The sequence below is a fragment of the Thrips palmi genome, unplaced genomic scaffold, assembly GCF_012932325.1.
Source record: "Thrips palmi isolate BJ-2018 unplaced genomic scaffold, TpBJ-2018v1 HiC_scaffold_10, whole genome shotgun sequence".
Taxonomy (NCBI): domain Eukaryota; kingdom Metazoa; phylum Arthropoda; class Insecta; order Thysanoptera; family Thripidae; genus Thrips; species Thrips palmi.
In genome coordinates this window covers 18617679-18631097 of record NW_023144621.1, presented here as the reverse complement: position 1 = coordinate 18631097, position 13419 = coordinate 18617679, and the positions used below count along the sequence as shown (strand labels likewise).

Genomic DNA, 13419 nt, shown 5'->3' with positions numbered 1-13419 from the left:
GTTTTGCGACAATCGTGTTTGTTACGTTCTGATTGGTTGTTCAGCGTCCAATCAACACAGGAGAAAGGCTAACTGAATTGTCTCTTCCTCGTCTTCTTCTCCTCTCCTTCTTCTTCTTCTTCATCCTCCCAGAACTTTCTTGTCATTCTTCTTCCCTATTCCGAGCCGTGTTGTGGTTGTGTACGTACGTCGAATCATTTATCGTTTCATTCGGAATCTTCAGGTTGCATTCCAAATCTCATTTCTTTGTCGACTTGCTGTTTTAGGTGCACCTCCTGCCGCTATCATGGAAAACGACGCCGGAGAATTTGTTGACTTGTACTGCCCGAGGAAGTGGTAAGTACGACCACATGGTTCCTTATTTTTACCTGTCATTCCTTGTTGAAAGGTTTAGTCTTCTAACTAAAACTTTAATCTTTAAGTATGAATGCCGTTTATTGACCAATAGAACGGGCTTTTGTCAATTAACTGAGCTATTACTTCACTTTCGGACGTCTAACCTCTCTGAGCCGGGCCCTTGTGTTTCTTAGAAAGGCTTTTGTTTTTCAGCTCTGCGAGCAACAGGATCATCCACGCGAAAGATCATGCTTCCATTCAGATCGAAATCGTTGATGTCGACCCTGTGACTGGCCTTATGTTGGACACCTGCAAGACTTACGCTCTCTGCGGTGAAATCCGAAGGATGGTACGTTAAGGCTTTTCAAGTGCGCTATTGTCCAGAACTTGTCTGCTCTTGTTTTGAGTGTATTCATTTCTTTGTCAAAGAAATTGTCAGTTAATAGATAGGGTCTTTGTTGCCCTCACTCATCGCTTACTGCTACTTTCGCCAGGTGACTGTTATCATAGTTACTGATTTTCACCTTTCTTTTCTTGTTGGTAGGGTGAGTCTGATGACTGCATCACCAGGCTGGCTAAGAAGGACAATGTCATTGCAAAGTAAGTGTCTTCTTCTGAAATTTAATAGATTTCTAGTGAAATATGTTTGTGTTTAGTCTGACCATATTTCTCTTTTGCCTTCTTTTAGGAACTACTAGGCATGCCAACTTTCAAAATATTCTATAAAAAATAAAAAAAATAAAAAACTAACTTGGAGTTTGATTATTGTGTTATCCTTTTCATTTTTAACATTTGGCCTTTGAAGATCTCAGATCCAATTATGAGACATACTGTTCAGCTTTTCATAATTTTATTTTCTAAAAAAGTTTTTTTTTTTACAATTAAAAAGAAAATCACATCACAGGATTTGAGCCCACATACAGAATACATGATGTATTTGATGAGGAAGGAGGACAAGAGTTGGGATCGAATTGTACATTATTCTTGGGCCAACCTGCTCCACATTTCTGTCGTCTGCTCTTCGTTGATTCGTTGAAGAGAACTTTCAATAAAAACACACTTTTTCTGCCAACATTTTACAATCTGTGTCCTTGAGTTCAGTAGCTGTCCTTCTCACTTAGAAAATGTAGGGCCGATATGCACAGGTAGAGCAAAATTCCGACTTGGTAGTGATAACTGTTACCTATGCTGGGTGCGCTAACGTTTGCTGTGATAGTTGCTTGAACGTTGGCCTTCTTCTTTGTACCATCATCCGCAACAACACTGCTGGCCACCACTTCAGGCTGGGGGCCGGGCTGCATGGAGCCAGGTGGAGCCACTTTCCCAAGTTCTGGTCCACCACACATGTGATCCTGGGACAGTCAACAAATAACTGTGCAATAAGGCAGCATGAAAAAGTTAGAAAACAACATAGGCCTGACAAGGCCAACCTGTATCCGAGGTGGGGTCGTGTAGTTGTCCTTCCCCGAGCGGCAGCGCTCCGCGAAGTCGGCCAGGCAGGCGATGTAGGCGATGGCGTGGGGGATGAAGGTCTGGTCCATGCTGCCTCCCAGCAGCGCGTGTGCCAGCGGGCCCTGCGAGTACACGGCCACGTCCTCGCCGCCGTGTGTGGCCCACTGCCGCGGCACCGCGGACCCGTGCACGCGGTTGCGGGCCTGGAGCAGCGCCCAAGAACATCAAAACACTCGCTGTCACGCTCATGGGGAAGTCCTTTCCACAAGTGCAAAAGAGACCGAAAGACCAAACTCGGTGCGGAATCAGTCCACAGGGAACGGCCATGGAATATGCGGGCATGCCGAAAGACTTCCGTGCTTTCGTCGCTCTGTCTCTCTCGCACTCGCGGGGCCGCAGGGCGCGGCGAGCAACAAATAACCCACCTCCTCGTCCTCGGGCACGGGCGGCGCTCGGCCCATGCTCATGGGGTGGCCGCTGTCCCGGGTGCGGTTCGGCGGCACGGCGCGCGGCGCGCTGTAGCCGGGGCCGTTGCCGTAGAGCAGCGTGGAGTAGGGCATGCCGTCCACGTCGGACACCTTGGAGTCGACGCCTGGAACACGCCGGACAACGGCCCCGTTCAACTTCTGCTTTTAACCCTAAACCATCGGAGGAGTAAGCTACCAGGAGTACCAGCCACCCAGAACCAAAAACCAAGCGCAAATCCAATATTTATTTATAGAAAAAAGAAGCTGATAAATCAAAGGCTTCCTTCCATGGCGATGCGACACCTCCCCGGCGATCGACCTCGACCGGCGGGTCGCGAAGCCCGGCGAAGCCGCAGCCCACGCTGCGGATGTAATTCAGCCGGCTGCTGATTTCATTAAGAGAAACCGGAAATTATTACAGGCAACTTTTGTAGCAACCTCTTTGGTGCCGCGACTTTGCCGGCCGCTCGCCGCTTTCCACTCGGACGGGGCCGCCGGGGCGGAGGTTGGCCGGACGGCCGGAGGCCCAATAAAATGGAGAGCTTGGCCGTCTGCCACCGTATCGCCCCGTCCCGGCCGTCCCGCTCGGAGGGCTGCAAGCAGGCAGCAAGCAGGCAGCAAGCAGGCTCCGAGGGCTCGGAGGAGAGAGCGCCCTCTCAGCCCTCCAGCCCTTCCTGGCCTGCTAGCCGCTCCAGTCCGGCAGCACCCGCAGTCTGCTCCGGTCCGGTCCGGCAGCCCCGGAAGTGACCCGTGCCTCTCCGTCCCTCTTCTGGGTGTCCTCGCTGGTCCTTGCTCGCCGAGCCGCACTTCTCCTTTTCGCGCAGCGCGCGCAGCAACAGCCTGCCTGCCTGGCCAGGCCGAGGGCCAGGCCGTGCGCAGTCTGGCCTTCGTTCACTTCGCTTCGCCGGGGCTATCATTATTTCAATACCAACTTTATAGATGTCTGTGTGTCTTGGGCGCTGTCTCGCTTGCCTTCGTCTCGTCTGGGGTTGCGGGTGTGCTCAGCACACAGTTTTCCTCGCAGTGACGGCGCGACGTCTGTGCGACCGTCTGTTTGACTGTGGGTGTTGATACGCGTACTGTGTACACTCACGCACGACGAGTAGCGAGCCAGCCCCCCCCCCCCACACACACACACACACTCACTCACTCACACACTCACACACACGAGATGGGGAAGTGGGAGCGGCCTTGCTTACCCAGGATAGGGTTGCCACGCGGCGTGGCCAGTCCGCCCAGGGTCAGCACGTGCGAGTGGTCCGCCGTGAGCACGATGAGGGTGTCGGTGACGTCCACCAGCTCCATGGCGGCCAACAGCGCCGACTCGAGCGCCAGCGTCTCGTCCAGGGCGCGGTACGCGTTGTTGTAGTGGTGCGCGTGGTCGATGCGACCTCCTGCAAGAGGAGCACAATTAGGCAAACCCATGTTCGAGTTACTGCAGTGCGTGTGTGGCGAGGAACGTGCCTTCGATGAAGAGGAAAAAGCCCCTGGGCTGGCGCATGAGCACGGCCAGGGCGGCGCGCGTCATGTCGGCCAGCGAGGGGTCGCCGTCGGGCCCCGCGTCGCGGTCCGCCTCGAAGTCCATGTGCGAGTAGGCGAACAGCCCTGCGACAGAAAAGGGGCGTCAAGCACGGTCCTGGCGGGAGTGGAACTCGAGTCTCTTGACACTGCGCCGCACTGCGCAGGCGCGCTCAGGCCGGCGCGGGACGTACCCAGCAGATGCGTGATGCCCGGCGCGCTGGCCGCGGTCTGCAGCTGCGACTTGCTCCAGGCGTACTGCGCGCGGAGGCCGCGCCGCGACTTGTCCTTGAGCCACTCGTCCACCAGGTTGCGGCCGTCCTGGCGGCGGCCCTCCTCGTTGGGCGCCTCGGGGTCCTTGGTCGCCTTGGGCAGGAAGTGCCGGCGGCCGCCGCCGAGCGCCACCTGCCGGCAGCAGCGCCAACTCCATTATTCACCGGTAGAGGCGCGGACGACCAAAGCCGGGCAGCCGGGCCATGCTGGGCCATGCTGGGCCATGCTGGGCCAAAGCCCACAGGTGCCGCACGTGGACACTCATGAATGAAGTAAGTCCTCCGGTCCGGCCGGCCAGGCCGCCAGGCCGTCCTTGCTGGACGAGCAGAGGACACGGCGGCCGAGGTCGCGGCTCCGCCTGCTGCCGAGCCCGCTGCCGAACGCGCTGCCTCTCTCATACTTTATTCATTCATCGCCCGCACCACTTTGTTCTCTATTTTATTCTATACCGAAAGAAGGGGGAACTTTTTGTCGCTTCAGTCAAACATTAATTCCCCTTCGTCCTTTTCCACTCCCACTCCCCGTTCTGCCCACCCTTCGCGGCCGAGGCCCGGCCGGCCGGCTGACACTGCGGCTGGAACGCCCGCCGACGGCAGGGTAGGCCGGCCGCCGCGCACGCCAGTGGAGCGCGCGGCCCAGCCTCGCGCTGGCGGGCGCCTGGCTGCCTGGCTGCCTGGCTGGGGCTGGTCATCAGCAGCGCACTATTGGGAGGTGTGACCTCCTCTCGCCTCGCCTCTCCTCGCCCTAGATTCGACCACATTGATTGCAGGACCCTTTTCCCGAGGGGCGGTCCGGCGGTCCGGCGGTCCGGCTCCACCGGGGCGGGACTGCCCTTTAAATATTTCAGCGAGCGGGTTGCGCGCTGCACGTCTGCTGAGGACCTTGCGGCGCTTGCGGCGCTCGGGCGCCAAGTGGGGTGCAACGGACGCAACACTGTGTGAACTCTTGGGCCCCGCCCCAGTGAAGGACACCCTGCCGGCGGCCAGACGAGGCTGGCAGCCATGCACGTGCCGCCGTGCCGGTCCCCTCGCCGTCCGGCCGCGTCCGGCACTCTGCGGCGCCCCTTTGCATCTGAATCAAGGGCCGGCGCCGTTTTTGTGTGCAGCCTGCGAAAGAAGCGTTCATTGCCGGAATCCGAATAGAAGCTGCAAGCTGCGGGCCGAGACCTGCCCCGCCGCACCGAATTCCTCCCTAATGTGTGTAGCGCCCCCCCCCCTCCCCTCCCCTCCCCTCCCCTCCCCTCCCCTCCCCTCCCCTTGCTCCCCTCCCCTGCGGCCGTAACAGTGGAAACGCCGTAACGTCCCGGGGCCGCGTCTGCGTGGCAGGCAGTGCCTGCGCCCATGTTAAACTCGTTACGAGTCAAGTTCAGCCGTTACCACTGGGACGGAGGGAGGGCACGGAGTGGAGCGGAGCGGAGCTGCTGCTGCTGACCATGCGTGCGCGTCTCAGATCACCTGATTCGAGTCGGAGAGCCTTCCTCACAGGAGTGAACTGTTTTGCTGCAAATTGGGAACGAACTTACGTTGAGGTTCCGGCCCGGCTCCTCCTCGGCCAGCTGGCGGGCGATGTCCTTGCACACGCGCCGGCTGCTGGGCGGCACCTTGCCGTCGTCCTCCCAGTAGCGGGACGCGGCGGTGGCGTACAGCGCGGCCGGGGTGGCGTGGGTGATCCGCGTCGTCGTCACCACGCCCGTCGCCTTGCCTGCAACACGCCCCCAGCAAACACTACAGTGCACTACAGGGTGCTTCACAGAGTCACCAGATTTGACACGGTCCTAAGTCAAGTCAGCAAAACTTTGCAACCACATTTTCATCAACTTTGCGCGAGGCCGTGCTCCCCTAATAGCCTAGAGGCAGGGCATGAAAGAGTCAGCAAATTTCACAATTATCGGAGATTTTTGGAAATCTGAGACGTGTTTTAGGGAAACACTCTGTTTTACGTGCCCGCTGCCCTGCCCGATTCCCCATTCCAGGCTAGCGCACCGTTAAGTGTCCGCCGTCCGGGGGCGGCCAGGGGGCGGGCAGGGGGCGGCCGCTGGCCGGAAACCCGGACATTCGAAGCCTGCCCCGTGCTCGGCAAATTGCCCCCCTCGCGAGATGCCACTGGATAAGGCGACCGCCCAGCATAAGGCCCATTCCGACAAGAGTCGCTCCGTCTCTCTCGCGTCCGGACGGACCGCTCCACGAGTGCGAGAGAGACGGAGCGAGCCAGCCTGCAGGCACCACTCGGCCGTACATAGCAATGGCCCCCGATACGTGAGGGAGCAGTGGGCCGACAGTGTGCCGGAGCTTGTCTCGCCGCTGCAGACCGGCCAAGTTGAGCTTTTGCTCGGCGCCCGGACGCGCGCCCGGACGCCAGGAGCCTTCGGAATTAATGACTCGGTGCATTTCTCCTTAATTGGCGGTCCACTCCGCCGAGCCCCGCCAATTATTTGCTGGAATCCTGCGGCTGCTCTCGGAGCACCGTCTCGCGGCCGCCGCGCCGTGCCGTCGTCGCCGTCGTCGCCGTCGTGCTGCCGTCGTGCTGCCGTCCCAGCCGCGCTCAAATTGGAGCGGCATTCCACCACGCTTTCCTTGGTTTTGCTTCGCTTGGCCCGGCTTGGCCTGCGCCACTGACCGACTCCGCCGATAAATAGAGGCCAAGAGGGTCCCGGGGACCCGCTGCGCCGGGACGGCGACACCGGCATTACCTTCCTGCTGCGCCCAGGTGAGCAGGGACGGCACTTTGGAGTTGAACGTCGTGGCGCAGTTCTCGAAGCGGCCGCGCGCGTCCATGCCCACCGTCTCGAAGTTGGCCTTGACGCCGCACATGAGGGCCGTGGCGCACGCCGACGACTCGCCGACCTGCGCGTCCGCGTTGTACGTCTGCAACAGGGAGGCGTGCAACTCGTGTAACTTATTGACTGATGAGCGATGTTGAAGCCTGAAAGGTTTTGAAAGGTAAGCCGTATCATAGATAAAAACAAACGGCGAAGAAAAAATCTTGCTAGAATAACAACAAAAACCGCAACAAAAACCAGTTTTTTTTTTTGCGGGAGCGCTACATTGGCGCTGCGGGCTGCAGGCGGGCCTTGATGATTGGCCTGACGGTCACTCTGCGCGCCGCCCTTTGAGCCGCCCTTTGAGCCGCTGCAGCGCCGCTGGCAGGTGCGTTATGAATACGCGGGTGCGGTAATGGGACGGCCCCAGCCACGGCCACGGCCCCAGCCACGGCCCCGCCGCGCCGCGCGCCGCCACGCTGTCCGATAATCTATTAGAGTAGTAGCGGAAAAAGGGGCGGCAGCGCCTGGATTAATGTCTGCGGGCCGGTTCCGAGCAAGTTGCCCGCTTCGCTCTGTCCCTCTCGCACCCTAACGGAGCGCAGGGGACGCCCCGTGAGTGCGAGAGGGACGGTAACGCGGCCAGGGCGGCGTGTTACCCCAGTTATTCACACGTCCACACTCATTAGCCGCCAGACTGGCTGCGCTGCCGGACCCCGCCGCCCCCTCGGCCTCGACCACGGCCTCGACCACGGCCTCGACCACGGCCTCGACCACGGCCTCGACCACGGCCTCGACCACGGCCTCGACCACGGCCCCGACCGGCCACGGCCTCGCTGAAAGAATAAACGGACGCCCTGGCGGCCTCAGCCCTTGGCCAGGAATGGTTGGCCGCCTCCCTCATTCAATAGCCGCAGTGTGGCGCGGCGTGGCGTGGCGCGGCGTGGCCCGACTGAGGGCCTGGCGTGGCGGGTGCATATAATTTCTTCGCCCACCACACCGCAGCACCGCACGCAAAATCGAGCAGCGGAGAAGCTGGCGAGAAGGGCGGCATGGCGGCGGCGACGCGATTGTTGCCTGCACGCTGTCGTATACTGTAAACGGCACCGAGGACTGCGAGCCGCGGAAGAGAGATATAAGTGCTGCTCGACCAGGCCCTGCTTGGCCACCGCCATCAGGCTGATTCCGTCTGAAAGGGACGAATCCATCTCTCTCGCTCTCACGGGGCGTATCGGTAAGGCCGGCTGACTGGACTCCCGCAGTTCTACCCGCCGCCATTCGTCTCGCGAGAGGAGGAAAAAACGCCAAGGATGGATGACGAACGTTAAGGGGCGGATCGAACGGCGGCCTCCATTTCCTGGCTGATCCCACCGACGGCCGTCGCGTCGCCACCACGCCGCGCCACGCCACGCCACGCCGCGCCCCAGGCTGCCCGAAAGTGTGCATCGCCCTTCGGAGCGGACATCATCATTATTATTATTTTCTTATTGTTATATTTTCATTTTTGCTGTGTATTGTCTCCGGCTCAAAGACAGGTACGGGTTCGCAAAAAAAGGGAGAGCATCATCGTCGTGCTGCGGGAGATTCCCGAAAAAGAGGGAATAGGGCTTCAAAGAAACACCATTTAATAAAAACAGGGCGCAGGCCCGCCGCCGCCACCACCCCCACCGCCGGCGCGCAGACTTTAGGTAAACCGAGCGGAAACCAAATCAGGAGGCTTTCTGCTTTGTTTAAATTTTGGTCACGGCCGCCACTAGGATTGGCCGCCGGGAACGGCGCGGCGATTCGCGTTGTTGTTTCCCAATTTAGTTTCAGTCTTTCTTTCTGTCGACCCGCGCGCGGCCGCGCCGGTCGGGAATAGAATAAGCCGGCAGGAGGGCCTCCGGCCCGCCTCCGCTCCTCTCTTCCGGCGCATTGACACCGCTCTCGGAAAATTGGAAAATCTCGGAAAGTGCCCCGCGAAGCTCCGTCGGAAAAAAAGGTGAAATTTGCACCGCACCTGCCGGAAAATCATACAAGTTGGGAAGCTGAACGAGAGCTGCAGTCAGTCGGCGGGGGGATTGGTGGTGGGGGTATTTGCGGTGGAGGGGGGTCCCGTTGTCTCTGCCCAATTAGACCGGGCGGCGCCTCGATGCTCTCCGCCGGTAAATCATTGGCTGCTCCGCGGCGTGCATACTCGCTCTGTATTCCGGGTGGCGCCCCGCGAAGCCCCTCGAGGGGACTGGAGGACCCTGGAGGACCCTGGAGCACCAGGACCGCGCCGATAAAGACAAGCGCCGCCGCCTTTTGTCTCGCCTAATGGATTTGATATTGTTTTTAACTTTCCAAAAGGCGCTTGACAACAACTTAGCGGGGCGGCGGGGCGGCCGGCGTTTGATTTATGCGTCGCCGCACCCACCCGGCGTCTCCTTGGATTTTGTTTCTTCACTTCGTACATTCAAAACAAAAACAAAACGAAAAAAAAACCCACACAAAACAAACAAACCAAAGTCAAGAGCAACAACCTCTTCAAACCTTTCTTTTGCTTGCTCTTGCTGGGATGTGTGATTAAACCGTTCTTGTGAAACCAGAACGGGAATCAACTTGGTGACTACCCACGGATTTGGTAAAATGGCATTTTTCAATTTCAATCATTGGCAGCCATTTTGCTTTTGAGTGTGGTTTCAGGCCTGCCTCGTTGGGGCCACCACAAAGACGCTCACCTTGACCAGCCCCACGGTGGGGAAGTGGTCCCAGGCCAGCTCCGCCTCCTCGCCGTGCTTGCCCTGGCGCTGGCCGCGCAGGATCCTGGCCGCCGTGACGGTGGCCGTGCCCATGCCGTCGCCCACCAGCAGGATCACGTTCTTGGCGTGCGGCAGGGGGCGGGGCAGCGTCGACGACCCGGAGTGCAGCCGCTGCCGCAGCTTGGCGCGCGCCTCGGCGTACCAGAACGTGCGGTCTGCAACAACAACAACAACAACATCAACAACATGGACAGGCAGTGAATGAATAGACGGGGCGGAAACACGATCGGAACGGGGTCGCCAGGCCGCCGGGGACGACAAACACACTGGGGGGCATCGGCGGCGCGCTTTCGACCGCATAGGCCGGTCCCGAGCAAACACGGCGGTCTCTTTGGTAAAAACGTTCAATTAATCAAACGCAAGCCGCGGGAAACGGCGCGTGTTTAGCGTGGTGGCGATCGGGTTGTGGTTCTCATGGCTGTCAGGCACGCGTGGCGCGGCGTGGCGCGGCGTGGCGTTCCCGAGCGGCGGGCTGCGGTGGCGCGCGCCAGCCCGCACATGTCCGCAGCCGCCAGCGCGCCCAGCGCGGACGCCGCAGCAGCACTACATCATCCCGGATCGGGTTCGATAGCCTGTCCGGTCCGCCTTCCCCGGCACTGCAAGCCCTCGGCACGCCCTGGGCACGCCCGCTCCAAAACGAGTAACAAGTGCAGCCATGGCTGGTGCTGCCGGCCGGGACTCCCAGACTCCGCGTGATGGACGGCGTAATGCCAAGCAGGGCAGCGCAGCCCAACGCAGCGCAACGCAGCGCAACGCAGCGGTGGTCAAGTCATAACAATAAGGGCCGGGCGGCACGTCGCCCCGTCGCCCCGCGTCGCCCTGATAGTCTGGCACAAAATTATTGCCCGGAGTGACGCGCTGTAATTCGCGGCGTTTTGTCGCCGCGGCGTGTGTGTGTGTGTGTGTGTGTGTGTGTGTGTGTGTGAAGCCAGCGGGAAAGAGAGAGAGGGAGAAAAAGAGAGGGTGGGGTGGGGGGTGAGGGGGCACGGGATGATAAACTGCTATATTTCCCGCGGCATATTTCCTCCTTGTTTTCTTTTCGGGGAAGCTTCCAAACCGCTCCAACACACACGACAATGTGACACCGACACATCACACACACACACACACACACACACACACACACACACACACACAGAGTCGCGAACGCCGCGCACAGAGAGCTGATGTTAAATTTTGGCGCTGGTCCAGCGTCCAGCTTCCAGCCCGGCCGGCCGGGGGAGAAACGCGCCGCGGGACAAATTGATTATTCATTCGCCATGTGCGATGTGTGCGCTGTGTGCGATGTGCGTGATGGATATCAGGCTCGGACGCGAGGCGACGCGAGGCGACGCGACGCGACGCACAACAAGGGGCACGGCCGGCAGGGCAGTGCGTTATTCATGGCCCTCTGGACGGCCATACTTCCGCTGTGTCTTGTCACTTTGACGACGTGACGACGACGTGACGACGACGTGACGATGTGCTCGCTGGGCGCCGCCGCCCCTGGACGCGCCGTCATGTGACGACCGTTTTTGAAGAGCCGCTTTTGCACGGGACACAGCACTCTCACACACGCAAACTGCAGTCACTGCGACGAAATGCATATAGTGGGTTAGTGTTTCGTCAAAATGCACAGGGATTAAGGTAGACCCCGCTCGTTGGGGTCTGGGATTCGCTGGAATCAAGCATCGAGAGCCGAGAGCATCGAGAGCACCGCGCTCCACAGGCCGCCTCTGCTGCATGGCCGGCATGACGCACCAGCGCTGCCGGCCGCAAAGCGCCGCAAAGCGCCGCAAAGCTGCGAGCAGCGCCTACTTCCACCGCCTCTCGAAACATGGCGGTTTCACGGTGACGAAAAATAGGTCTCCATGCTGGCAACGCGCGGCCCTTCCCACAGTGTGCTGGCGCTTCATTGGAAGCCGAGGCGATATCGCGCGCGGGGCGCGGGGCGAGGGGCGCGGAGCGCGTACACCTCATGAAGACATGTGGCTCCCCCGTCGCTTCAGCAATGCCAACCGCGCCAACGCGCCGCGCCGCGCAGCCAAGGCGGTACCAACCCGGCGACGTCAAAATTGCGCTGCCGCCGCTGCTCGCTGCATTCATCGTCATTAAAGCCCCGGCGGTGCCGGGTGGGGCGGGGTGCGGCGGGGCGGGTTGCGGCGGGGCGGGGCGTTCCAGAAGTTTTTGGTACACATGGGGGCCGCCACAACAAAGACACACCTGGGCAATTAGCGCCGGTTCACCTTGCCGCGCCCTGTTGTGACAGTTCGCGGAAAAGATAAAACAAAGAGGTGTCGTGTGTCAAAGTCCAAGGGGCGGGCCAAGGGCCCCCCGTCGCCGCGAGGTCGCCGCGAGGTCGCCGCGTGCACCTCGCCTCGTCTCGCGACGTCGCAAGGCGTTCCGACCCACCGCGACCCACGCATCACGCCATCAGGCCGTCGGGGTGGCGCTCGTGCCTCGCCCATCTCTCGAGGGCTCTGAGATTCATTATGGAAGCAGGACTAGCGCCGCGCCGCGCCGCGCACGCCCCGCCAGGCCGTCTTGTACGTGACTCCGGGGCCCGCCTGGCGCCCCCGCCCCCGGCCGCCGCCCCCGCAGCCCCCACGCCGCACCGCCCGGCTCACAGCCGTCGATTAACTTTGCCTCCCGATTGTAACGCAATTCGCCCCACACGCTCCCTGCTCTCCCGGCCCTGCGCCCCGCGGCCCTGCCGACGCGGTGGCGGCGGAGAGCCCCTTCGCCCGCCTCGCCTCCGACGTGTGGAGCACGGCGTGCACGTCACGCACCACGCACGTACACCCCCTCCCCTCCCCGCGAAGGGGGGCCGATTTGTTACTAAAGCGGCGCGATTTGTCATGCCGGGTGTATTGCCTCTCCGCGCACCCCCTCGCCTGCCTCGCCGGGCAGGGCAGGCAACCCGCCCCGGTGGCGAGCGCGCCGGGCAGCTTAGCCGCCGCACTGCGGGGGCTTCGGCGGCTCCGACGGGCTTCGACGGCGAGGGCTTTGCCGGGAACGGGTGCGTGCCAATGACAGCGGCGGGGTGCTTCGCGCTTCGCGCTTCGCGCTTCGCCGCCAGTCCCGCTCGCCTCGCTGCGCCGCGGCCTCGAAGCGTCCATCATCGCTCAGCCGCGTGAATGGCGAGGGCCGACGGCAGGCCGACGGCAGGCCGACGGCCACAACAACACCGAGAGGCTGGCGGCTGGCGGGCAGAGGGGCGGCGATGACTCGGGCAATATCCGGGCCGCGCGCCGCGCACCGCCACTGGGGGATTGGGTGTGGAAGGCCCAAGGCCCGGAGCGGCCGGCAAGGGGAGTAAAGCACCGAGTTACGGCCGCGAGACTTTCACTTTCACTGCCCTGGCCGCCGTCTCGTCACAGCGGGCCTGTTGGCTGGCAGCTCGGGCTGGCCGCCGGCACCGGCCGGCACACTGATAAATTGGTCTCTGAAGGCATTCATAAATCCCGGAATCGCGCGCCGGGCGTCCAGGCCCGTCCAGGCCCGTCCAAGCCGCCGGAGGCAAGAAGACGACGGAAGGAGGAGGAAGATAGGCGGCATCGTTACTCGGCCAAAACACACGGCGCGGGGCCGCGGGGCCGCGCCACTGTCCCCGCGTCTCGTCGCCAGCCGCCAAGGCGCGCCCAGGCCGTGGGGAGAGATTGGCGGCGACCTGGAGGGGGAGGGGGGGGGGCTGCTGGGGGAGGCCGATGCACGGGGCGATCGGGGCAGGCCTCGGGGTAGGCGGCGGAGATAAAGTGCGTGGGATGCGGCCAGTTTGTTGAGCAGTGCTGCGCTGGTGGGGCGGGGGCGGGGCGAGGACCAGGCTGGGTGCAAGAAATATCATTTGGGGGAA

The 13419-nt window shown here is 61.2% G+C and overlaps 2 protein-coding genes across 3 annotated transcripts in view; one reads left to right on the top strand and one right to left on the bottom strand.

Annotated features, from left to right (window-relative positions):
• Positions 1 to 50: 50 nt before the first annotated feature.
• On the top strand, positions 51 to 1086 carry LOC117654376 (40S ribosomal protein S21-like). Of its 2 annotated transcripts, none has more exons than XM_034400978.1 (5): positions 51 to 180; positions 267 to 336; positions 550 to 685; positions 881 to 936; positions 1025 to 1086. In XM_034400978.1, the coding sequence occupies exons 2-5, from the start codon at positions 287 to 289 to the stop codon at positions 1032 to 1034; spliced, it is 252 nt and encodes an 83-aa protein (XP_034256869.1). In that variant the 5' UTR covers positions 51 to 180; positions 267 to 286; the 3' UTR covers positions 1035 to 1086. The 2 variants fall into 2 exon arrangements, with proteins under 2 accessions (XP_034256869.1, XP_034256870.1); XM_034400979.1 differs by having other exon boundaries at positions 103 to 184.
• LOC117654370 (alkaline phosphatase, tissue-nonspecific isozyme-like) overlaps positions 905 to 13419 on the bottom strand; it is a 48654-nt gene continuing 36139 nt past the window's right edge. The window contains exons 3-11 of the mRNA XM_034400972.1: positions 9507 to 9742; positions 6736 to 6910; positions 5569 to 5747; positions 3968 to 4178; positions 3720 to 3860; positions 3455 to 3649; positions 2214 to 2380; positions 1767 to 1991; positions 905 to 1688 (exon numbers count right to left, since the gene is read on the bottom strand). Coding sequence (XP_034256863.1) covers positions 1434 to 1688; positions 1767 to 1991; positions 2214 to 2380; positions 3455 to 3649; positions 3720 to 3860; positions 3968 to 4178; positions 5569 to 5747; positions 6736 to 6910; positions 9507 to 9742 — 1784 coding nt within the window. The 3' untranslated portion in view covers positions 905 to 1433. The remainder of the gene's footprint in view (positions 1689 to 1766; positions 1992 to 2213; positions 2381 to 3454; positions 3650 to 3719; positions 3861 to 3967; positions 4179 to 5568; positions 5748 to 6735; positions 6911 to 9506; positions 9743 to 13419) is intronic.